The sequence below is a fragment of the Leptodactylus fuscus genome, chromosome 7 (genome assembly GCF_031893055.1).
Source record: "Leptodactylus fuscus isolate aLepFus1 chromosome 7, aLepFus1.hap2, whole genome shotgun sequence".
Classification (NCBI taxonomy): domain Eukaryota; kingdom Metazoa; phylum Chordata; class Amphibia; order Anura; family Leptodactylidae; genus Leptodactylus; species Leptodactylus fuscus.
The window spans coordinates 20,702,792-20,728,891 of NC_134271.1; the positions used below are offsets into that span (position 1 = coordinate 20,702,792).

The 26,100-nt window shown below is 46.2% G+C and overlaps 1 protein-coding gene across 1 annotated transcript; it reads left to right on the forward strand.

Moving 5' to 3' along the window:
* The first annotated feature begins 1,391 nt into the window (after positions 1-1,391).
* PNPLA2 (patatin like domain 2, triacylglycerol lipase) lies at positions 1,392-26,100 on the forward strand. The gene is made up of 10 exons (XM_075281246.1): positions 1,392-1,484; positions 1,566-1,767; positions 15,171-15,403; positions 16,071-16,136; positions 17,726-17,935; positions 19,564-19,624; positions 21,020-21,181; positions 21,275-21,407; positions 21,495-21,617; positions 22,656-26,100. The coding sequence occupies exons 2-10, from the start codon at positions 1,581-1,583 to the stop codon at positions 22,948-22,950; spliced, it is 1,470 nt and encodes a 489-aa protein (XP_075137347.1). The 5' UTR covers positions 1,392-1,484; positions 1,566-1,580; the 3' UTR covers positions 22,951-26,100.

A 26,100-nucleotide genomic window follows, 5' to 3' on the forward strand; every position in this document is an offset into this window, starting at 1 on the left:
AGATGGAAGCTGCAATCTCAATACTGATGCCAGTGGTTATGGGCCCCCCTAAGGGCTTGTTCACACGGGCAGTAAGGGGGTGGATTATGGCGCGTAATCCACATCATAATCCGCCCCCTCAAATGGTGGTCTATGCATGCTGCCGCTCACGGAAAAAAGAAGCGGGCTGTCCTTTTTTCAGGCGGCTTCCGCAGCGTCCGCTTTGTGGTAGCAACCTCCGTAGTCTGCCCATTCATTTGAGCCTGCTCCGGAGGGGGAAGCCGTGACAGTCATGGCAGGCGGGTTTTGACCCAAGAGTGACGCGGCTTCCTTCCCCAATGTGTCCGGTGTGTATAGATAGATAGATAAATAGGTAGATATCTTATCCTATCCTATTAATATTATAAATGTGAAAGATTGGATGTTTGTTCCTCGATCACGGCAAAACGGCTGAATGGATTTGGATGACATTTCACACATACCTAGCTGGTCACCTGGAAAGAAACATAGGCTACTTGATATGCTGCTAAATGCCCCGAATTTACGACCGCTAGCACCGAACGTATGCTCTGGCTACGCTTCCGGACCCGAGATGACGTCATTCCCGGTCCTTCAGCCGGTCTCCGATTGGGTCACGGCATTGTGTGGGCAGGCCGATGGACAGTGTGTGAGCCGGAAAAAATAGCAAATACTCGCAGCTCCAAAGCAACACTGACATGTGGCCTGGCTATGTGAGGCAGGACAAATGCATTAGGTGTGGGCAGCCTGCGAGCCGGAGAAAATGGCGCCTACTTGCGGCCTGGCTCTGCGGGGCACGACAAGTGTATCGGGTATGCCGACTGTGTGAGCACCCCGGGGAACTGTAGGGTTCGGGGGGCCAACTGGGGGGGCCCAGGAGCGGGGTTTGGGGGCCAGGAGGGCGCCTTGGGCCACGCAGCAGGGGGGGCTGTGCAGGAGGGGGGCGCGGGAGAGGGGTTTGGGTGTACCTGGGGGGACCCTGGGGCTGTGCTGGAGGGGGGCTGCGGGAGAGGAGTTTGGGGGGGCCTATTCCAGTAGCAAAACATGGCAGAAAAATCTAGAAAGTTCTAGAATATTATAAACCCAGACCCCAGTATAAGGGCAGAGCCTATAGCTGTCACCCCTGATGTTGTGTCTTCCCCATACAGCCCCTTCCCCTATGACTCTAGTACTACAGTATGTCGGACAGCAGTTGTAGCAGTGACAGTAGAGCCCAGGCTGTGAGGCGGAGGAGGACATGGTGGCAGCTGCTCCCGCCCAGACATGAGGGTGTAGCTCGTCCTATGCCGCCTATTGGTGAGGCCGCCATTGCCGTCAGTCACATCTCCCCTGACGGATTGGTCACACGGGCCGGTGACGCCGGGACTGCCGCCCATAATAAAATACCAGGAATTGGAAGGAAAATAAGGTGTAGGGGCCAGGACACACGGGCTACAAAAGGCTGCGGCTTGTGACAGAGGGAGCAGACAGCACTGACAGGACCTGAGGTAAAAGCCGCGCGGCAGGGCTGCGGTAATGCCACTGAGGTGTGAGGTGTGTGCTAATGTGTGCGGCTTCTCTCCCTGCAGACCCCAGACCCGGCCATGTTCCCCCTGGACTCCCCCTGGAATATCTCCTTTGCCGGCTGCGGTTTCCTGGGCATTTACCACATCGGGGTCGCCAGTTCTCTGAAGGAGCATGCCCCATACCTGGTGGAAAATGCCCGAAATATCTATGGAGCCTCTGCTGGAGCCCTGACCGCCACTGCCCTGGTGAGCGGAGCCTGCCTGGGTGAGTATATACTCTGTATACTCTGTGCCAGCCCTGCCATGGGCTCAGCTCACACTGATGCGGGTTTGTTACTATTGACATTGTGCATAGACCTCAAAAAGCAGGAAAACATCCCAAACACTCCTGAAATTACCTATTTGTCCTTCCCCCATTACATATCTGAGTTGTGTGACCTATAGATTAGCTCTCCGGGGTGACTTTTGGTCACGTTGCAGTTAGATCTGTCACCAATGCAACCAATGACGATGAATGCAATTGTGTTGTGACTGACAGGACCGGGAACTTGCAAAAAAATCGGAACCTGATGGGTTTATGGAGACTTGCATTGCAGCCGTGTGTGAATAGTAAGGGGGCATTCACACGCTATAATGCCGCCCTGATTCTTGCACGATAACTTGTGTAAGAATCAGCGCTGCAAAACAGAATCCCATTGACTTCAATGGGTTCCGTTTCGTGCGCGTAACACACTGAAGTCAATGGGATTCTGTTTTGCAGCGCTGATTCTTACACGAGTTATCGTGCAAGAATCAATGCCGCGTTACATCGTGCGAATGCCCCCTAACAAGACTGCGTTCACTTACGGCTGGGGTCGCATCTCATGGCCATGTCGCCTTGTGATTCCTACTTGTAGCCACAATCTGACTCCATTCACTAATATTAGTGCAAGAATTGCATCGCCATCTTTGGTCACATGACAGGAGTCGCAGCCATGTTCGCCTTGTAGCCCTTGTATTTATGGCATTGCAGTTGTTTGCTATTTGATGTATGTCAAGGCTCCCCAATAGATAAGAGCAATAGGACGTCTTGTTGTGATGTTATGGATGGGGAATTGTAACAAAAGGGATTGTCCAAAGTGGACGAATACTGTGTCCCTTAAAGCGGAAGGGGGTCGGAGGACCCCTGATCTGGAAAGTCAGCAGAAATCGGACTCTGCTGGGCGTCCGTGCCTTGTGACTGCAGCATGATATTTGTCCTCTCTAAGAGGTATTCTCATTACAGGGATTACCTACAATAATGTCTTATAGACCCAGATCTCACCCTGCACCTACCTGACCGCTGCTATAGTTGCATTGTATGGGTATCCACTTTCCCTTCTTCCTAGATCGATCGATCGATCTATCTATCTATCTATCTATCTATCTATCTATCTATCTATCTATCTATCTATCTATCTATCTATCTATCTATCTATCTATCTATCTATCTATCTATCTATCCATCCTGAGAATATACCATCAGTGTTTGTGATGAGAATACCCCTTTACGATACTGATGGTGAATACAGTTGTGCAGAAATCCAGTGGGGTTGGCGTTCTGCTGACTGTCAGGTTGCTGTTATGACATCTTGGGGGTTGTCACATGACGCATTCACTAGATTACTTGTATATTTGCGCAGTTTTGCTCACTTGTCACACAACTACAGGTTGAAGGTATGTGTTCTTGTGAAATATCTGAGATGGTATCGTAGATAGGACTGGAAGTCTCACCAGATAGAGCTGGACTAGTCACCATAAAATATTTATGGGGCAGGTGCACAGACCAGAGTCGGCACAGTCACCCAGGATGCCTCTATGTATGTGATCGGACATGTCTGACCACCGGTGACATAACTCTCCAGTGTCCCATGCTGTATACAGGGAGCAGGCTGCCTGTATTCTGTCTGTCTGCGTAGTAAACAAAACCCCAGTGACATGTGAGCCGCCTGCTGCCTAAGCAGAGCTATCTATATACAGGCCGCACGCTTGGGGCCATTCTTTATAGTTCAGTCTACTCAGCTTCCCACTGTCACAAGGTAAAAAACATGAGTGTAATGCGGCTGAGTCAGTCCTTTATTACATAGTCAGGTGGGGCTGCGCAGGCTCCGGTGTGTCAGTGGACTTGTAAAGCTTTGATCTTGTCTGTTTATAGATTTAGTCTATAGTTATATGAAGTGAGCCCATGAAATAATAACTGTTTATAGGGATTGTCTGGCTTAGAAAACCCAGGGCTCCATATAGTCAAAAAAAAAACGTCCCTGCAAAGTGAATAGGATGCTACTAAATCCCAGAAATATATGCACACCGGATACGCTGCAATATTGAAAGCCGTCGTGGTTTTGGAAATCGCAGTAAGTCCATTATACCTATGGATACGTCATCCGTTTCCCTCAAGGTGTAAGTGAAGTAGAGGAAACCTCTGCAGACTTTCTGCGGGAAAAACCGCGATACAATGCCACCGCAGTTTTTCCCATAGTGCTTTTTTTGCTTGAACCCGTTACATGGGTCCTTAAGCCTTTAGATACTCGATTAACAGTTTTTGTGTTAGGCCGGTTCACATCTGCGTTCGGGCCATTTTGTTCCCCTATTTGCATACAATATGCGGAGAGAAAAGTCCTGCAAGCAGTGTTTCTCTTTCTGAATTTTTCAAACTGAAACCACACGGACCCTATTATAGTCTATGGGTCTGTGGGTTTCCTAAGGTAACTGTTTTTTTTTTTGCGGATAGGTTGCCATTTGGGGGTCACCAAGAGGACTCCCTACAAGCAGCTGTGAACCAGCTTTTTTTTTTTTTTTTTTTTTTTTTTTAGTAGATTTAGCCCCATATAGGGATCACAATGTACATTTTTTTTTTTCCTATCAGTATTTCTTTGTAGAATGGGAGGAAATCCACGGAGAGAACATACACACTCCTTGCATTGTTCCTGTTGGGCTTCGAACCCAGGACCCCAGTGCTGCAAGGCCGCAGTGCTAACCCCTGAGCCACCGTGTTGCCCCTTGGGTCTCATTATTTTAGTCCTGGAATAACCCTTTATAGACCAGTTACCTAATTCTTTGTAGTTTAATGGCGTGTTTTTTCAGGGTCCATTTTATGGCCCTGTTCCCACGGAGTAACGCGACGCTCATTTATACACGTGTCAGAGTGAGGCGCTTCAAAACAGATCCCACTGACTTCAATGGGTGCCGGTCTTACGCGCGCTACACATTGAAATCAATGGGTTATAAAGCCTTCTTGTAAGCCGGCACCCGTTGACGTCAGTGCGATCTGTTTTGAAGCGCCTCGCTCTTATACATGTATACGTGTCTAAGTGAGCGGCGCGTTACTCCGTGGGAACGGGGCCTTACACCTGGAACCCCTTGCTAAGTCCCATTGCCCATATCTTCAGAGTTGGCTGCATGATGGTTAATAAGACCCGATTCTTGTCTTGGTCCGTCTTATTATTCAGTATTATTCTGTTTTCTGTAGCCTTAGGTAGCAGGCCGTTTTGTGGCCTAGGACTTGGTAATGACACTAGATAATTACGACTAAGGATCTGACAGAGACGGTACAGCACAGGAGGATCATCTCAAAGGTCAGAGTAACCAGAAAATTCAGGTTAACCATCATAAAGACTGGAGAGATTATAGTTCTGTGGAGAACTACAAGGCTTTTCTTTTTTTTTTTTCTTTTTTTTTTGTTTTTTTGTCTCATTTTTATTAGGTAATTATACCCAGTCTTCATCAATTTGAGATCCATGGGGGGTCCAACGCTTAGACCCCTCTGGAACATCTGGTTGTAGCGACCTGTCCACATCTCTTTCCCTTTGCAATACCAAGTTCAGCCACTGCACATATACGGCGCTACTGAAGCGGATACAGCGCTCATCTGAATGCTGACACCTCTTTAAACAGCTGATCGGCCGGGGGTCCACGTTTTGGAACCCTGACTATCCCTAGGCCTTACTTTTGGAACATGGAATTGATTTGAGAGCAATCATGCTTGTAACATATACTGGATTTTTTTAAACAAATGTACGAATAAACGCTATGTTTTACTAAAAAGGGACATAAGGAGTGGAGCTGGAATTTTTTCACTTTTTTCTATGGATACTCCCCACAGCCGATGGGTTATTTTCTCGTGCAACCTCCGTCCTGGAACACCTGGTCACACAACCACTTTGTTTGATCATTTGAAGTAGTGCAAGTAAGTGGGCTGTATTTGTTCCTTCCCCAATACTTCCCATTTATATTTGTATCCCTAGGACAGGTCATCCATTGAAGCGAGCTCATCAATTCAGTAGTCCAGAACATCCCTTGAAGTGACCCCAGGTAATGGGGAGTTGGAGATGACCATTACCTAGGCAGAGGCTGAGTGTCCATTATGATTTAGTATTGCTTGTTATCGCCGTTCTGTCTTATCTTCCCCTTGCCACTGTATATTACTCCATGACACAGCGTGGTTATTGAGGACACACCGCAGACTTTGCACCAGGTTCCAGTACATTACTGAGTGCTAAAGTACAGGGAGAAATAACCTTTTATGCAACGACATTTGGTATTGCCAGCGTTGCTTTTTGGGTGTTTATGAAGCGGATGTGTTAATGCAGCATCCATGACGGTCATACAATGCACCATACAATATACATGGATGTTTGCATTGTGCACATGTGACTGGGGTCGGATGCCGGTGGATTATAGGAGGACAGGTGGTAGCCGGACATAGTCCCTAATCTCGGCTGTCACCTGCCTGTAACCCTACCCCTGCCAGTTCCTAGAAGTCAGGTGATGAGCGATGCTCAAATAACCAATCCTCCCATTCCTGACAGTGCGGGGTCTTGAATGGTGGATTTATTGCTGTAAGAGTATTCACTTAGTCATCTGCCATCATGTATGCCAAAAACAGGGACAACCCTCATTGTCTGGTCAAGAAAAAATACACAATTGTATGGGCTGTATTCCTTGTAAGCCTCTGCCCTATTGTCCCTGTTGGATCTGGTTCTGTTTTTTGCAGCCCTCTTGCCATTTACTGCTCCCCGGCCAGATTTGTGTTTGCAAAGACGTTGCGTGTCCCTTGGTCTGTTTTGTTCTTTGTCTTTTCCGAAAAGAGGAAGGAATGGATCTGTAAACGACGTGAGTGTCTCATGTTCTTTTTACCACTTCCCGACCGCAATGAACTTTCACACACTTCAATATATGATATGGTATTATCCTGGGCACGCTGTAGAAGCATTTACAGGCTGGGACCAGGATCCGTTAGGTCATGTTCACATGCGGTGGATTTGCTTCAAAAGACCTTACAGTCAATCTGCAGGATGACTGAAGATTTTGCCGCAGATATTAACCATTGCATGGGCGGAATTTGCAGTATTTTCGTCAGGAATCCACAGAATGAGGTTTGCTGTGGATTATACAATCTGCCACATGCCCTCAGATCTGCATTGTGCGAATGGCGTGCGCGACTACACGCCATGTACTGCATAAATTCTCATTGCAGAAACCGTGACGAGGTCACATACAGGATGTTAGACCAGGCTGGTCTGGGGGTATGGAGACTAAGAAATCCCCTGGTCATCAGCTTTAACTCTAGAAAGGCGGCATGGGCTTCATATGGCGGAAGGGGGATAAACAGGTCGTGGTTTGGCAGAAGTAGCGCCAAGAGAGCAGAGACTTGGTCAGCAATTGTCACCAGGGGATCAGTCAGAATGCGCCGGGCCAGAGGATAAGATGGGAGTGTAGTTAGGAGATGGCCATAGGTGTGACCTAGGACGACAACAGGGACCAGGCCAACAATTCGAGGCATTGAACTATGTCAGGAACAATGCTGAGGTCAGGATCCGGTACAATTTCAATACAACAACCAAGGACTATGGTCTAGGAAGAACTTACCTGGGTAGTAGTGAAAGATTTATTGGCCTGATATTATTTATAGGCCTCAGTTGCATGACAGGAGTAGGAGAGCTATGGGTGACGTTGACGCTATGGGTGATGTTGAAGTGATGTGTCGGCTTGCTTAGCAATGTCATTGCCAGATTGGCCGGGTGCCAGCGGAGACCTGGCATGAGGACGGGTAATGGTGAGTAGACTCTGTAATGTGACCGTGACCCTAGGAAGCCTTTACTTGTAGGGCCAGCCGTAGCCCTATACAGGGGTCTATGTTGCAGCCTTGTATCGGAGGTGTTCTTTTGGGATTACTTCTATATGTGGCCAGAATTTTTGTTAGGAGCAAGGGAATCTTCCTTTACAAGTGTGAATTCAGACGCAGCAGATTGTGACTTCAAATTTCATGCCATATATATATATATATATATATATATATATATATATGTAATGTGTATGTATATACAGGGCTTCGTACGGTGTTTACGTGGCTGCTGTAGTAGGTAGGAGTAGCCGTGAGCGCGCTGGGCTGTTTTTCAGGCTGTTTGGGGCCACAGCTGGTATATAAGCTGAGTCCTTCTGTCTTATCTACAGGAAAGGTAACTAGCAGTCAATAAACTCACATAACCTCTCTGCATTAACCCCCTCCTCCCCTTCTCACTATATAACAAGGTTGATCCTAGCCGCTGCCTGAAATCCTAGCCGCATGTCCTGAGAGTGGCGTATACATATAGAGCTGCCTACTTCATGCACGGCTTGTTTTATTATTGCCATCAGCCTGTGTTCACACTGTAAGGAGGAATTGTTACACATTTGTCATATTCTGAGTGGGGGGGGGGGTTCACCTATTTGTGTAAAGATAAACCAGTCGCCAATAACTTTGTAAATAACCTTGTTGTGATGCAAATTCACACAGGTACAGGGGAAAATACATTTGGAAAAAAATGCACATTTAAAATAACAAAAACCTTGCATTCTTGCTCATGCGGTTTTGACCATCGATCACTGTGTGTGAATACAGCCCAAATCTGAAAAGAACTCCAAATAAGTAAATGCACAATTCTTGATTTGGCTGGACATGGCCCATAAAATGAAATTTATGACCGCTACGAGCTATAGATTTGCACTCTCAGCTAAGCCAAGGGGTTTACGGAGCAAAGGAATATGGATGATGTAGGTCATCAATACCAGATTGGGGAGGGTCAGACATCTACCCCCCCCCCCCCCCCCCCCCCATCAATCGGCTGTCCTGAGCCGCTGATGCAGACAATGGCGCAGGAAGCAGACAGCTCTGATTTGCACTGCTGGGGCTGAGGCATTGCAACTGGGGTCCCGTTTAAAGTAATGGAAGTAATGCAGTAACTTGGTCTGGGCACTGTCTGCGTACCACTGAAAAAAATAATTTGCACGCAATGGCAGCACTTATGACTCTGGTGTTTGCTCTCATGTACAAGGACCCTTCAGTCATTCCTTAGCTGTAACTCAGAGTCTGCTGCCCGGCTGAGAACACTTTTGCCAATGGAGTCTTACGTCAGTCAAGATGCCTCCACCTTGTCTGCGGCCCAGCGTGACGCCATTGCTATTTTGTAAAGCCTAAGCCGCATCACTGAACTTGTACTGAAACCGTATCCCATCCAAGGACAAGTCTCGTGTGCCAAGTAGTCAGTGTGCGGATGTACTCGAGCAGGGAACAGGTCTGGGGACATGGAGTACAAATCTGCCCAGAGGGGTTTAGTAAGAGGTGACTAATACAGGCAGCGGCATATGGTTCGGGTGGGGTGGGGGGGTGTCCCCTTAGTCTGACATTGTCTGTCAGTGCTGACCATATCCCACACCACTTTATAATGAGGTAAACCATAACCCCTTGCTGTCAGTTTATTCATAAATTTCCAGGAGGAATAGCAGAGGAAAGGTCTGAGCAAAAATACTACAGAAATGTGGGCAATGCAAGTATTTACTAATGCATACATGTCAGGAGGGCTGATATATATAGTATGTGTATATGGGACTGTAGATTTTGCCTCCTTGGGTCCATTGCTGCATTTTATTGCAAAGAATGCAAGGAAAACCCATTAAAAAAATATCCTATAAAAGACTCCTATGAGTAAGTGTGAGAAGGGAGTGATAGTCGCGGTCATTGTACTGACCCCTGAGGGGGGTATTGGCAGGGGGTCGCACATGCGCTGAGGACACGTGAATTCCCCGGTCACCTCTGGCTAGAACATTGTGTATAGGACACGCACTATTTACACCATTGACTGGATAGCAAATGAGACTGTAACCCCTGCTGTGCCAGAGGGAGATAGCGACTAGATATTCCAGGGGACATGGTAATAGATTTGTCCCCTTTTATATGTTTAGGATGCTTTATTCTCTATGCCCTATATGAGTGGTTCCTACTAGATATGTAATGCCGTAAAATAGGATTCCAGCCTGCAAGGTCTACATGAAACCGTACCGGCCGTAAGCATCAGCGCCCCATGTAAGGCTGGACATGATGCAAAATACTGTACGGGCATTATCGTCTGTATACCTGTACGCTCAGAGCAGAGTGCAAGTTGTGGGGTCAGCTTTTACAATATTCTGCTTATGCTAGGTTCTCCATTGAACGGGTCCGTCTGGGGACCCAAACAGAGCGGGGACCCCCTTAAACAGCCACTTCACATGGAGCTCACTGGACCCCATTAACCATAAACTTTGGCTAGAGATGAATGCGACCGCACTCTTTATAATATATGGTTGTGTGCGTGAGGCCTTATTGTTACCTCGCTTTATATTCCGTGGCAGGTTCAGTATGCTATGTAGTCAGAGCCTGATATAGGTGCAGGAGGGCGGTGCGTGGGTAAATCATTAATATTACGGCCTAATCTTGGTAGATATGTTTACTGTATACAGCACTAAAGCGGGTTACCCAAAGGGCACAACTGTATTGGGTACAAGGTATAGTATACTGTACCCAAAGTAAGATGTCAACAGGAAATTGCTCCATAGAACATGTACCAATATTACTCACTTTCTATAACCCCAGACATGAGCCTCAATTTCTCATTCCTACAAAAATAGTACAAACAGAATCCCATCCGCACATTGCAGGGAAAAAAATCAGCTGTGGACCTGCTGCTGTGTCCCTGTAGATGGGGAAGAAAAATTCTGCAAAACGCAATGAAAAATGCTGCGGAAAAACTACGTCTGTTGGGCCACATAATCTAGGCGGCCTCTGGTTGGCGCACATAATCTAGGCGGCCTCTGGTTGGCGCACATAATATAGGCGGCCTCTGGTTGGCGCACATAATATAGGCGGCCTCTGGTTGGCGCACATAATATAGGCGGCCTCTGGTGGCACACATAATCTAGGCGGCCTCTGGTTGGCGCACATAATCTAGGCGGCCTCTGGTGGCACACATAATCTAGGCGGCCTCTGGTTGGCGCACATAATCTAGGCGGCCTCTGTTGGCGCACATAATCTAGGCGGCCTCTGTTGGCGCACATAATCTAGGCGGCCTCTGTTGGCGCACATAATCTAGGCGGCCTCTGGTTGGCGCACATAATCTAGGCGGCCTCTGGTTGGCGCACATAATATAGGCGGCCTCTGGTTGGGTCACATAATATAGACGGCCTCTGGTTGGGTCACATAATATAGGCGGCCTCTGTTGGCGCACATAATATAGGCGGCCTGTGGTTGGCGCACATAATATAGGCGGCCTCTGGTTGGCGCACATAATATAGGCGGCCTCTGGTTGGCGCACATAATCTAGGCGGCCTCTGGTTGGCGCACATAATATAGGCGGCCTCTGGTTGGCGCACATAATATAGGCGGCCTCTGGTTGGCGCACATAATATAGGCGGCCTCTGGTTGGCGCACATAATATAGGCGGCCTCTGGTTGGGTCACATAATATAGGCGGCCTCTGGTTGGTGCACATAATATAGGCGGCCTCTGGTTGGCGCACATAATATAGGCGGCCTCTGGTTGGCGCACATAATATAGGCGGCCTCTGGTTGGCGCACATAATATAGGCGGCCTCTGGTTGGCGCACATAATATAGGCGGCCTCTGGTTGGGGCACATAATATAGGCGGCCTCTGGTTGGCGCACATAATATAGGCGGCCTCTGGTTGGCGCACATAATATAGGCGGCCTCTGGTTGGCGCACATAATATAGGCGGCCTCTGATTGGGTCACATAATATAGGCGGCCTCTGGTTGGCGCACATAATATAGGCGGCCTCTGATTGGGTCACATAATATAGGCGGCCTCTGGTTGGCGCACATAATATAGGCAGCCTCTGTTGGCGCACATAATATAGGCGGCCTCTGATTGGGTCACATAATATAGGCGGCCTCTGGTTGGCGCACATAATATAGGCGGCCTCTGTTGGCGCACATAATATAGGCGGCCTCTGTTGGCGCACATAATATAGGCGGCCTCTGGTTATTTGCTTATATTTTTTATGTTGTAGGTCTTTGTCATGATCACATGGGCTGTATTTACATCCCTCTTCCAAATTCCTGAGGTAGGCGGTGGGGCGAAGGTTACTAAATAACAAGCATACCTCAAAAATGAGGCATTCATCTGTCAGATGAGCGGAGGCGCTCGCCCATATTTCTGCTATCTCCTCTGAGGCATGCCGTATTGTGATGCCAAATATCCGCCAAATCATGTGTTTATAATACTAAGAACATACGCCCGAGTTCTGCAGTCCTAGTGGTGCACTATATGTACAGTGGGCACGATGCCCATGTCGTACCAGGATCACATGGCGTATAGTGTTGTCCCCTTTCCATATGAACACTTTTGGGGTTGCGTAATAGGGCCGTTGTATAGTTGGATGAATTTTCATTTCTCCGAGCATTAAGCTGGGGCAGAAATAGAACAATTCCCCCGTGTCCGCAGATCTGGATTACGGGCTTAGCTCACGGTCAGTGGAAAACGGTCTAATAAATCCCTTATGAATGATGATATTATTTTTTCCTTTCTGAGCCGTAGAATAAGACTAAGCTGCCCTATAACTATGTCGGGGGAAATTTTCTTAGTCCCTTTACCTGTGGTGAACCGGAATCTTATTGTGAGCATTACCCAGCGTTACTAAGTCCTGATGCAAGGCCTCTTAGAGGGTCGGACATTGACTATAAGCTATCAACCTCTCGGCTATTATGTCCTAATCCGCCATATACCTGCAGATCGGTGACCATGCGCTAAGCCGTGAGACTAAAGAAGGCCTCTGACCATGGCTTATGTCCCGGAGATCAACTGATCGTGGCTGCCCGATCCTTGTGCTATAGGGTTAAACTACAGCCACGTGTGAGCAGGCGGAGAACTGTAGACTACACACGTTGCGACTCAGAGGCTGAGGGATCCCGCTCGTGTTTACATCCGTAGCCCCCTCTGCTCCTGGCGCTCGGCCAACACACTCCGACTCTTCTTAGAAATGAGTTTCCTAGAAATGTTTATGGAACAGAGGAGATCGCACAATGGCGACTTTTAGCTCACATACCTTCCAGTGCTTTATCTGTGTTTGCCCTGTTCCTTATTCTGCGCTATCTATGTTTTTATATTTTGGCGTACGTACTACTACTTTATATGGAAAGTCTGTAGGTTATTAACTTGTTGTAACGTACTATTGATCTGTATGGATAAGTCGTGTGTGTTATGTATGTGTGTGTGTGTGTGTGTGTGTGTGTGTGTGTGTTATGTATGTGTATATATGTAACTTTAGCAGTGAACCCCAATGAATATGTATAGTGGGATTAAGAGGTTCTCCTCTTGTAGCCCTCTCAATTGGGTGAACCATGTTGGCCCGTGTATGTCATGGCCGGCTGTTGTTGATGTTTTGTTTTTTGTTTTTTTTCTTTAAAGGCTATCTGCCATAGAACTGCATGGAGCAGTGTCCAAATAGAGGGTTGATCATGGGGGTCCCATTGGCGGACCCCTGTGCAATCTGAGAACTATCCCCTACACAGTAAATAAGGGATAAGTGTTGCTCATGGTGGTCGGGGAAGGGGGGGATCTTCTAAACATAGGTGGTTTACTATTACTATGGTAAGTGGGGATCCACACTGATCAGCACGTTGAAGGGGCAGTGGGTCCAATGGGTATAGGACTAGCTGCAGTACCCGCACCTCTACCAGTATGGCTGGGCATTGTTTCCATATGTGGCACAAAATTTGCAGTGGCCTAGACTTCTCCTTCCATAAAGGTCAGTGACTTCGATATAAGAGTTTCTTGGCTGCAGGGTATATATCCAGGAGGAGTGGCGACAATCCATACTACACATTGTGCGTGAGTGTTAAGTCATTTCTATGCGGGGCACCCCTTAATAGTGGGTAAGGCGTACTGTACGCAGCAATGGATATTTATATGCCCTGATCACATTGCTGCTGTTCTGTACAAGGGTACATAGTGTTGTGTTATTTACTCTCTGGGATATTTAAGAAAAACCCGGTAAGTGCCAGAGTCTCTTCTTCAGATCCCTTTCCCACCGTGGGCGGCATAAGCTGTCACAGGGGCCAGCGCTGGAAAGCTGCCTGCCCTTTGCTCAGACATGGCGTGGGGCCAGTTCCCGAGCACATCACATAGCGAGCTGGGTGGAAAGGGTGCAGGATTAAATCCTGCTTTAGCGAAATGCTATTAACTGGTTCACGGCCGGCGAATAGCCGGTTTTATTCAAACTGGGCGGAATTATATCGGGTGATCCAGATTGATTGTTTTGGGCAACTTTCCCCCATAGTCTGTCCTCTGGTCCTACATCTTATCTAGACCGATCACCATTTGCAACCTCTGACGTGTTTAATAAACAGATGGAGTTATTTTTTGCGGAGTGACTGTCCTGTCCTAGCTGTAAGGACAGGTGGACCCCATGATCACAATGAAAATGTGACCCATAACCTATGGCTGGTCATCTGTAGTCTGCACATGACTGGAGCCTCAGCCACATGACTATTGTAGAGGACAGTACACATATTTACCACAGGCGCTCAGAGGATGGGACATTGCTGGCCCCGAGCCTAGTGTCCTATAAACAAGTCCCGGCCTGTCACTACACAAGCCAACCAGTAAAACCAGATCCCTTTATGGGGGTTCATCTCGAGATTTCCTATAAAAGGTTGTACAACGTTGATCTGGATCGAAGGGCCACATTGTGAACCTGAACTATGGGGTGCAAAAATAAAACGCTATGAGACGGGTATGGCATACCGAACCTATAGGACTGCAGGCCGTAGGGGTGTAACCTATTGTATAAAGGACCTGCGTCCTCCGTACCAGGCTTGCGGCGACTTCTGCGGTTACACAACATTCTTTCACTAGAGAAAATGTGTATTAAAAAAAAATGTGTGTAAAAGTTCCCAAGAACACGAGACTGCGCAGCGAGGCCGAGTCTTATCACATCGACTGAACATGTTCCCATTTCCAGAAAGTGCGATTTATTCCAAAGCCTCTGTGATGTTTGCCAAGACCGCCGTGAGATCTTTCTGTGGTCTTAGCGCTTCGCCATTGATCCGTGTAGAATTATTATACGGAAAAGCGGTCAAGTCTATCGCCATTAAGGCCTCGAACTCTTCCTGACTAAAACCCAAGCCCATCCCAACCCTTGAGCCTATATGGGATCTGTTCAGACATCTTGGCGGTGTCCCAGCTTTCTAAAATAAAATTGTCATTCAGATACGACATGATGGATTGGCAAAAGAGGAACCGTAGAAGCCACGAATGGTCGGGTAGATCCGATCCGGAACGTAATGACTGTAAATTCTGCTTTCATTGTATACTTATTATTACGACCACTCTTGTCTTCTAGGAGAGGCCGGTGCCAACATTATTGAGGTCTCTAAGGAGGCAAGAAAGCGATTTCTGGGTCCGCTGCATCCGTCATTCAATCTAGTGAAGATTATTCGGCACTGTCTGTACAAGACCTTGCCGGACGACGCACATGAGCACGCGACCGGAAGGCTGGGGATATCCCTGACACGCGTGTCCGATGGCGAGAACGTGCTGCTTACACAGTTCAACACCAAAGAGGAGCTTATACAGGTCAGTCTCCGATTTTGAGTATAAATCTCAAATCTATATTAGCTGGGCATGCGGACTTTGCCAGATGACTGTGGACCATAGGGATCAGACCTCCACTGATCTCCAGAATGAAGGGGCTGGAGTTCTGATTCGGGGGATAACGTTGCTCCTTTCACTTGAGCAGGGCTACGTTGCGTTTTCCTGCACAGTAGATGGCCGCGGTATAGCGGTGCAGGTAAAAGGGCTGAGGGGACATAACGCTAATCTAGCACCCCTTTATTCTTATCATATCCCATCATCTTATGATCATGAGGATCCAAGAGGGCGGATCTCCCCCCAACCATAAAGTAATGGCATATCCTAGTAATACGTCATCACTTTAGATTCCCTTAAGGGGTTTTCATACAGAGGACGGGACAGTTCTCGGTGCTATTTATGGGATTCTGTTCCTTCATGTCATTGCACTGATGCCACTGAACTAGGGTCTGTTTCCCATATGTCAGTAGCTCGGAGTATATGGACAGCCTGGGTGCTGGAGGTCCTCTCTAGCAGGCCATCGCTCCTCGTACATCAGTCTTTAGTCTTCACATTGCTTTGTATCTAATAATCCGATCCCTTTATAATACCAATTACCTTCAAGATGTCTTCAGTATAATGGTTGATGTAACTAATGTCTTGTGTCTTTCAGGCTTGTGTATGCAGCACATTTATACCTGTATACTGCGGACTTATTCCTCCATGTCTTCAAGGCGTGGTAAGTGTAGACATTGCACCTTCACGGGGACCCACAAGGAACTGACTTGTCTGTTTCACAATTCTGGAGCATCTCTTCTCAGAACTCTGTTCCTCTGTTGTTCCTCCTAGAAATGGATAAATAAATTGCCTGCTGGATTTTATCACTCATTGTCAAGGGGGCGTGTCTTTAGTTTTTCACTAATACGATCGTGTTAGACTGTTAAGTACGGTAACACCCAATTGTCAATTTTGCCATGAATTTTTAAGAGGAATAACCCCATGCATAGTTGTAAGAAAAAGAACTCTCGAGTTTTGCCTACATGGGGAATACTTGCTAAAACAGTCAGAGGGAACAGACTCTGTAAGCAGTGGGGCGCCTTGTACTGAGGAAAGGAGGAAACCGAAGTAAGTTGTGGTGCAGGAAGCTGAGCTTTGTGGTCCAGGAACTGCATAATCCTGGAGGAAGCCAAGTCCAAGGATGGGGTGTAGTCAGTGTAAGATGTCAGCTGCTGTGTATTAAATGGAAAGTGCCTTTGGCAAAAGTAAATAAGGGGTTCACACGGGAGACTGAGTACAAATTTTGCCTTGTATTCAAAGCTGAAATCTGTGTATGTACTGTATCATGGATACAGTCAGCCTTAATAGACCGTGCAGGAACTACAGATCGGTAGTGAAAAGTTAAGCCCCGATGCATGAGCATGCGATAAAGGACAGTGTAAACTGCAAACACGCACCAGAAAACTGATGGCCACACTCAGTTCTTTGCTGCAGTTTTACTACTTGCATGTACACTTCCTATGTATGTCACTGTGTAACCATGTGGCGGTATACGTTGGCCATTAGCCACTTTGCAAAAAAACAAAGTTATTTTCTATATGGTGTTCACCCAAATGTAGTGTGAACTGGTCTATAGCAGAGAAGGACACTGCAGTCAGAGAAGCAAGACTAAGTGTGACCCCTAATACGGGCAATGACGTGGTTAAGGGCAACCTGCGTTTGTAGGTTCTGATCTAACCAGCGCTTATGTAATGGCTGTGGACATGAATGTGCCGGCTCAGTTATTGAAGCTTGTCTTTTCTGGCTCTGTGCACAACTGATGTAGACACGAGCTGTCACACCACATTTATCACTGCGCTTCGGCCATTATTTCTGTCGTTTTTAATTATTTCCATGTGAAAGGGAGAAATTCTGTACAAATTAACATCTGCTGATATGACATGAGAGCGTCGCCTTTGAGAGTGAGAACCTACGTCTTATCTTACTGTCGGGAGAGATCTATCAAGACTGGCGTCTTGTGCTCCGGTTTTGATCTTCTCTGCCTCAGACTAAACTGTGCTGAGGGTTTTATGTGAGTGCAGCCTCATGCACCGTATAGCGGTGGTTTCTGGGGTATTGTAGCACTACGGCCATTGCTTGAATAGAAGTAACTTTAATGTTGGCGCAGGGGGTGTCCAAGATCTCGGAGACCGCCTTTAGGCTCTCGATCTAATCTGTAGACCCCTCATCGCTCTGTCCTGACGGGGGATCCTGTTCACGACACTTTTTCATGGCTGTAACTTTGCTGATGTGCCCAATCCTAACCATTTCCTTTACTTTGTCTTGTTTCAGAGGTATGTCGATGGTGGAATTTCTGATAACCTCCCTCAATACGAACTGAAGAATACCATTACCGTATCGCCCTTCTCAGGCGAAAGTGACATTTGTCCACGTGACGGCTGCACCAACATCCATGAGCTCAGGGTCACAAACACCAGCATTCAGTTTAACCTCAGTAACCTGTACCGACTGTCCAAAGCCCTGTTCCCTCCGGAGCCTCAGGTATGGGGAGAGTATATAGGGTAATAGATGGGTTTACTGCCATGTAGTGTAAGGTTGAGATTATCTGGTCATTTTATACCATGTGGGGTTTTCAAGTGGTTCTATGGGACCATTGCAGAGAAGTGGGTACAGGGCTCCGAATTGTGGCAGTCCCATGACCATGAATGGAGCGACGCTGCACTTGCTTAGCTTGCAACTCTTTTCTTCTGATCAGTGCGGGTCCCAGTGTCGCCTGCTTGTGGATAGCTGATCTCTTTAAACTCATTACAACCCCTTTTAAAAGGACTGCCCCCCAATTAAAGACTCTTCTCCTGTAGATAGGGAATAAGTGTCACATTACTTCGGGTCCCCCTACATCCTCCCTGTGAATGAAGCACCTGTGCATTTGTATAACAAACACTCCTTTCATGGTTATGGGGCTGCTGGAGACCATGGGGGATTTTCAGCCCACTATCTGCAGGTCCCCCGGCCAGTACAGGGGTTTTTCATTGAGGACACCTCTCATTTTATTTGGCCTGGGAGCTTGAAAAAAGGATTGATAGAAATGAACTGTAACTCTGTCTATTACTGCCCCCTAGTGGTAAACTGGATTTCTTATAATAGTAATGGCGTTCATCCTTCAGCCCCTCGCCACTCTTTCCTTCAATGGGATTGGCAGTCACTGATATACCTACTTCTATTGCACACTATGTAATATACTTAGACGGTGTCCATAGTTTCCCAAGACGAAAACTTACTTGGCATTGCTCAGCTCGTCTCTTGTGTAACTTGCCATCGTAAACTACATGTTATGTGGATATTTATTACCCAGTGGTGCATTAGCTGTCTGCTCTGTCAGCTCAGGGCTCTACAATGACACGTCTTAGTCACATCTATTACCTTGTCGTCCTGATTGACAGCCAGGCCAAAATAACATTGCGGGCAAACCTAATCTATTGTAAGCTTGTCAGTGTGACGGCTGCCCGGGCTTGTCTCGCGGCTTCATAGACTCATCTGTTTACTTTGAAACTGGAATTTACCTTTTAATCCAGGCACATTGGTGTAAAGAAGTGGCAGGAAAAAGGAGCATGCTATTTTAATATAGTAATGTCCTATCACTATAACCTAAATCTTATGCCCGGGTCACATCTACATTCGGGAATTCCGTTCCCCTCTCCGCATGAAAAATGTGGAGAGAAAAGCGCTCAAGCAGCACTCTCATCTCTCTGCATTTTTCAAGCGCAAACCACACAGACCCCATTATAGTCTATGGGGTCTGCGGGTTTCTTAAGGTAACTGCTTTTGTTTTTTTGCGAATTAGGCTTCTGTTGAAGGGGGTCCCCAATTGGAACCCATGCGCAGATGTGAATCAAACCTTGCATAGAGTATCTAAACTGTCATTGGGGAGCATTGTTTAGGGTTGGATTACCCCGGAGTTACATATATGAATTGGTAAGCATCTAGTAGGCGAGGAGGGGTTGGAAACCTTGCAATGAGAAACCCCAAATATTACTGTTCCCCTACAGACCTTATAAAGTAAGCAGAATCAAATTGTGCAGAAAACAGGGCTGTGTTTATATTCACTAATATATCTTATAATATCATATTAAAAAATATTATAATCTATTATAATTTTTATTTATTTAAAGGTTTTGAAAGAAATGTGCAAGCAGGGATACAGGGATGCTCTACATTTCCTAAAGAAGAATGGTATGTATAGACGCCTTTACTACACCATTAGCGCCAATCTGTTTAGGTCATGGCTACACAATGACGTGGCTGCACAACATTACACAAGATTAGATGTTGCGCTGCCGGTTACGACTGATGGCAGTGCTTGTGGTTGTGCAGAAATCGTGTTGTGACCACTTGCAGGTCACATACAAAGCACAGTTACTTAGATGGGTGAGATGTAAATGTAAAAGCAAGTCGCCATGTAGTCGTAGTCTGTACATATAAAGTTACCAAAAGGTACCGTGCAGGCTATAGCAATACCACGTATTCACAGATAGTAGACAGGTTCTGATCACTTCATCTTCCTCTTCTATATACTGCTAACAAAACGTCTCCCTGTGCAGCCTGGTCCGGTCTAGGTCTGCTGATATTATGGACTTGCTGCATTGATTCTTGTAGACCAGTCACAGGTTCGTTTTCAGTTGTCGGCGACTACAGCGCGGCCACCGTCAGTGATATTACAAGGATACAAAGGATACAAATTTTTCCTAATGTACTGTAGCGCCCTCTAGTGGCTATTCTTTGTTTTTCAGTATGTATACAACTAAGTATGATTCGTTTAATATACTTCTATGCAAAATAATAATTTGACCCTTGGCTCAAGCAACAAAACATCTGTTCTATAATAAAATTCTAGTGTTAAGGGGATTGTCCCATGAAGAAAATTGTGTATTGCGAAATCATCCCCTTAGATATAAACCCAATGGGGGAGATTTTTCATTGCCTTATCCCACTTCGGTGGCATAAACATGATACAAACCAAGTGTTTGCTCCCTTGATGTAAGTTTTCTGGTGTAAAAGATGCCTGAATCTCTGTCCGCTATGCCCTGCACAGCCTGCCAGAAGAGATGCCTGACTTTAAGATAATTACAGGGGGTTTATTAAGACTGGCATACCATGTAATGTAAGGCTTGAGTAAATCATCCCCTTTTATGTAAAGGCAGAAAAAAAAACCTAAAAATTTGTGTCTCCAGATATTGCAAGTATAATGTTGAACCAGCAGGTGGCGCTATACCTATTATAGCCACTTGCACTTGCTGACAAGCAGAGAAGACGGCTCAACTACTTGTGGTCGGTGGACAAGCTAAAGACTATTGATATGAGGCTGTATTGTTTTAACATTGTCGGCAATATCTGGTGACGATAGCGAAAATGTTATGGATGGGCTAGATTTATGGATAAGCGGTATTCTTCATGGGACACCCCCTTAACGAAAATGTATTAAAGATGACCAAGGGTAAAGAGCAGACCCAGGGATCCGATCACGCAGTGTGAATTTTACTGTGTGTTCGAGAAATCGTAAACTTTTATACTGGTGAGATAACGGTTTAGACAGAAACGTTACTGAAGTTCTACGTCTTCTCCGCACAGGGCTGTTGAATCGTCCACGACCCATGAGGTACTTGGCGCTGCCGCCGCCTGACCAGCAGAATGAAGAGAGAAGTGAAGCGGAGGAGCAGGCGGCGGAGAACGCGGCCACTGAGGAGGCCGAGCAACATGTATTCGCGCATCTTCCCCAGAGACTAAACCAAGGTAAGAATGGCTGTATTATTCCATATATATATATATATATATTCCTTCTCCGATCACAGACCACTCACTTTCTTGTCTTTCTCCCCTCACCAGCTCTTCTGGAGGCCTGTACAGAGAAGCGTAGCGTATACCTCTCCATATCCAACCTGCTGCCTGTACGCTTGGCATCTGCCTTAATGCTACCATACACTTTACCACTGGAATCTGCTGTGTCCTTCACCGTCAGGTATGGGGTACACTGAGGATTGAACGTCACTATTTGGATTTTAGGATTACACCTTTATGAATATTGTGTTCTGTTCTCATGTTTCAGGCTGCTGGAATGGCTTCCTGATGTCCCAGAGGATATCCGATGGATAAAGGATCAGACTCGGAAAGTGTGTCGCTATGTCCTCAGGAAAGCGAAGAAGAAGCTGGGGAGCCAAATAACTGCCAGGTACACTTATGCATGGTCTGTGAAATGGGCAACCCCTTTGCAAATCCAGCTATCAGCTGATCTGCAAAGGCCCTGCTGCCATCACCCCCTAACAAATCAGCTGTTTGCCAGGGGGTGCTGGTGACAGGATGCAAAGAGCTGAACCCAGGGCCGTCCATTCGTTGCCCCTCCAGACTGATGGATATGATATAATACAAGATAATAGGGCATCTCTGTCCCGCCAAGCTGGTGACCCTTCATATGATATCCATATTCATAATGAGGCGTATGGACAGAGGTTGTATTGGTGAGACACAAGGATATTGCTGGCCTATGCATAGGGTAAGCTGTCCATATCAGATAGGTGGGGTAAATTCTCATACCTCTGACCATCAGCGGTAGATAGATATTATATATATATATATATATATATATATATATATATATATATATACTATTATTACACCACAACATTTGGTATAGAGCGTTTCTAAGTAGGCCCCAGTCTCCATTCCTGCTGCTGATAGCTGAGCTGTGTACTGGACGCAAATGTCATCTGCAGCCATGTAATTGGCCCATTAACCCAGGGGTGACGTAAGGGAGGGATCAGAGGGAGAAGACTCCATGTAATTATGGCATTTACATCAACTACAGTGCGGTATTCTGTGACACCAGTAGGGCACTAACAATAGAATTTTTCTGCTTTAATCCTTTACCCTTAAGGAGCGCTCCTGGTATTTTGACTTATTTTTACAGTCCCTTTAGCATAAAATCTAGAAGCAGTGGGGCAACATGGCTTTGTCACAAGTGTATGTGTCTAGGTGCAGTGTACCATACCCTGCCGCCATCACCAGCCCCCTGTAGAGGCATTTCACTGTATTCGGCAGTCCAGGTTCTGGTTTGGATCCTCATAATAGACACAATCTATCAGTGTGATCTCACTAGTTTCCTTGCATTAAGAAAATGGCTGAACACCATATTTTCCAGACTGATGGCACTTGTGGTTTGCTTCAGGTTGGGGGCCACTGACTGTAGTTTATGGCTTTCCTTCTGTTTCAGGCTCTACTACCATTTGGAGCTGAGGAGATCTCAGAGCCTTCCTGTCCCACTGGTTTTTGGCAGCAGCGACTCTTTGCCCAGGTGGATTAGAAGCAACACCTCCTTAATGGACATGATGCAGAAATGGGAGGAATATCAAAGACATTTTATGCCTGGACTCTTCTGTATTAACGTGGACATGCAGGCCACGCTCTACCACCACCAGCAGCAACCACAGCAGCCCCAGATCTCCATGGACCCCAACAGCCTTCTGATGCTGGAGGTGACCAAAGCCGAGGTCTCAGACGCATCATGAAAACCACTGACTAACACTTGTCTTAAATGGACCTTCTCGCCCGGTGGTCTGTTTATCATATTGGACCATTTGGGGGTGTATTCTAAGGTAAAGTGGTACGCTACTTCAGCCTGACCAACATTGATGGGACTCGAGTGTCGTATCTACCGCATCTGTAGATCTGGAGGGGTACAATAGGCTAGGATACTCAACTGAAGTATTGTTGCGGCGTGGCGATATTATTACAGTATTTCATTCTGTAGGTGATGCAAGTACATTGAGAAGACGAGGCCCCGCACATATCCATTCATCCTATAGGGTGGTCAGTACAGTCCATGTGTTACCATATAGACAGCGTATGGTATAGACGTCTATGAAGCCGACATCTCATTTCCTGTACAGGGTCAGAGTCCATATTGAATCCAGGTTATTAGTATTGTATACAGGCTATTGCAGGATAACCTATTCCAGCGTATAGTCCTAGGGGGCAGATCATTCCTCTCGGTGGATACAATTTACAAATTGATTTGTATAACTTTGCCCATTATTCTAGTATTTCTATATAATAGTCCGTATATAGTATTTACTGTCTTTCACACTAGAAATCGATCAGTAGACTTCGTTGGTAAATAGAAAGTCTATGGACATGATGGTGTCTGTGATGTTGGGATGAGAAGGATGAAGACTATGGTGGGGGGATCCACTGAAGTAACTGCATAAGAAATGAGGAAGGGTCTGTAAGTGATTTACTTTTGGCTGATCATTGAGAAGGATGAAGGTGATAACGTTATTGGTAGGATTTACCCCTCCAGGGGCAGGTATTCGCTTTGCCTTGGGGTATGTAGACGTATGTTAGGAAGCATCTAGTAAGTGCTGAATACTGAGTGAATATATTTTTTCTGGTTTATATAGGGGTGACCCCGCTGTATGATCTTACACCCCTAGGGCACATACAGAGCTAACATGAGACAGCCCTTTAATTTATGTTCCTTTAAGTTGTATTAGTAATGTAGCACCCTAGGTATATGAAGGCTGTGCCATAGATCCCCACAGCTCCGTATAAATCCCATTTCACTTCACTGATCCCGGGGGTCATCCCTGGATCTCTAATACCACTGGAATGATCAGTACTTGGAGTACTCGTGTTATTTCCTATTAATTTATTCTTCTTTGTATAGCCTCTTCTCTTGTGTTCAGACGTCTACGCGTCCATGTTTCTGACCTGCGCTGCCTTCTGTATAGCGACATTTATATATTATGTATATTTGGGTGACACTGGTAGGACGACCCAAGAAAGTTCACCTCAGGGAAGCCGTTTCCCAATTATTCTCCGTCTACCTCAGATTTATGTCTTGCCAGAAGTAAAGTGGTTTTTTTTTGTTTTGTTTTTTGGTCTAAATTCCTGACCCTGAATTTATTGCAGCCGCCTGAAAAACGTGGAACGGGGAGGGGACAGATTCCCCAAACGGTCACTAAACACAGGTGTGACCATAGCTTTAGGCTTAAAGGAGCTCTATCAGCAAAATCATGCTGATAGAGCCCCACATATGCGTGAATAACCTTTAAAAAGGCTATTCAGGCACCAGTAAAGTTATATTAAACTAAACTAAAGCCATGCCTCCTCTTCCAGAAATGTCCTCGAGTCCCATCTAACTAGCGGACTGACATTGATAAAGAATGGCGCGTGCGCAGTAGCATGCTTCTTCTACTAATGCTACTGTGCATGCGCCCGCACCATTTTTTATCAATGTCAGTTCGCAAGTTAGACGGGACCCGAGGACATCGCTGGAAGAGGAGGCCAAACCAGTCATGTTCCTGTATGGAGGGGTTTGATGGCTACCTAATGTAGTTACCTATCATTTTCATTACATCTACTATCCGTTTTAGCAGCGCTGAGGCCTGTTTGCTTTTCGCGGCTTACTACCTTGTCTCTCAACAGGAATAGTCAGTAGGTTCAGGTTTTCCAGGACGTAAGTGTTTGAGCCGAGCTTTAATATTTGTTAACGGTCTGGAAAGTAATAGTGTGAAGGGTCAGATCTCCAGAAGATGCATGTTATAGGGGTTCTCTAGTTTTATCCAAGGAGAGCTTCTATATTGTACAATGAAAACTTTTTTTTTTTTATATTTGTTCCACTTTGACCACTTCAGATAAACCAGGCCCATTTTATGTTAGAATGAATTGCTAAATATGGTTTCCGTCTTGGGCCCGGTTCACATCTGCGTTTGGGCCATTCCGTTCACCTATCTGCAAGAAATTTGTGGCGAGAAGTTCTGCAAACAGCGCTTATCTCTCCGCATTTTTCGTGCAGACACCTATAGTCTATGGGGTCCGCAGGTTTCCTTAGGTAACCACTTTATGTGGATAGGTTTCCGTTCGGGGGGTCCCCAAGTGCAGATCTAAATCGGGCCTTACCGTAAACTTGAGAAGGACACCAATCTCTTATCTAAAATGGCTTTGCGGTATATGGCGGTATACCTTCTATGAGAATGGTTCAGACACCCATTTTGACTGAAGCCCTGCTCATTTTTGCTTACCAGGGGTTTTGAGGTAACTCTGAGGTTGTAACTTCAAAGTAATATGACAAGTGGACAAAGCGGGTGTGAAAATGTGTCAGACCCCTAACACCGTGAAGCCACGTACAAGCTGGAGAACCACCAGTGGCCACTTGTGCATCTTATTTTGCAATTCCTTTGCCTCTGGTTACTGAGCCCCATGTTGGTCTCCAACTTTAGATTTTGCTTAACTACAACTCCCATCATGTCGCGGCTTCCATCGATTAGAAAGCCACATGTCGGAGATACTACAGAATAGTAAATGACTTCGGATAGATCCCCCCCCCCCCCCCCCCTTTTATGGCATCGGCTGTCAGACAAATGTAATGACGCCTCATGTCCTAAATATTTGTTTGTGTTTGATTTTGGATCCTATATAGTTGGGCACACAACACAGTATTTATACTCGGCAAGTTTGGGGTGACAATGGGGCGCACCATTCAGTCCTACCATAGGCAAAGATCTACCAAGAATCTCGTTGCATCCGTGTCACATTATCACACGTTGTATTATAGTTGTGTATATAGACTTGCTGCACTTTCTTTCCTGGCTGCCATTGACAGCTGCTCTATGATATGTATTTATGTATATAAATAAAGGATTTATGATTGTATAACA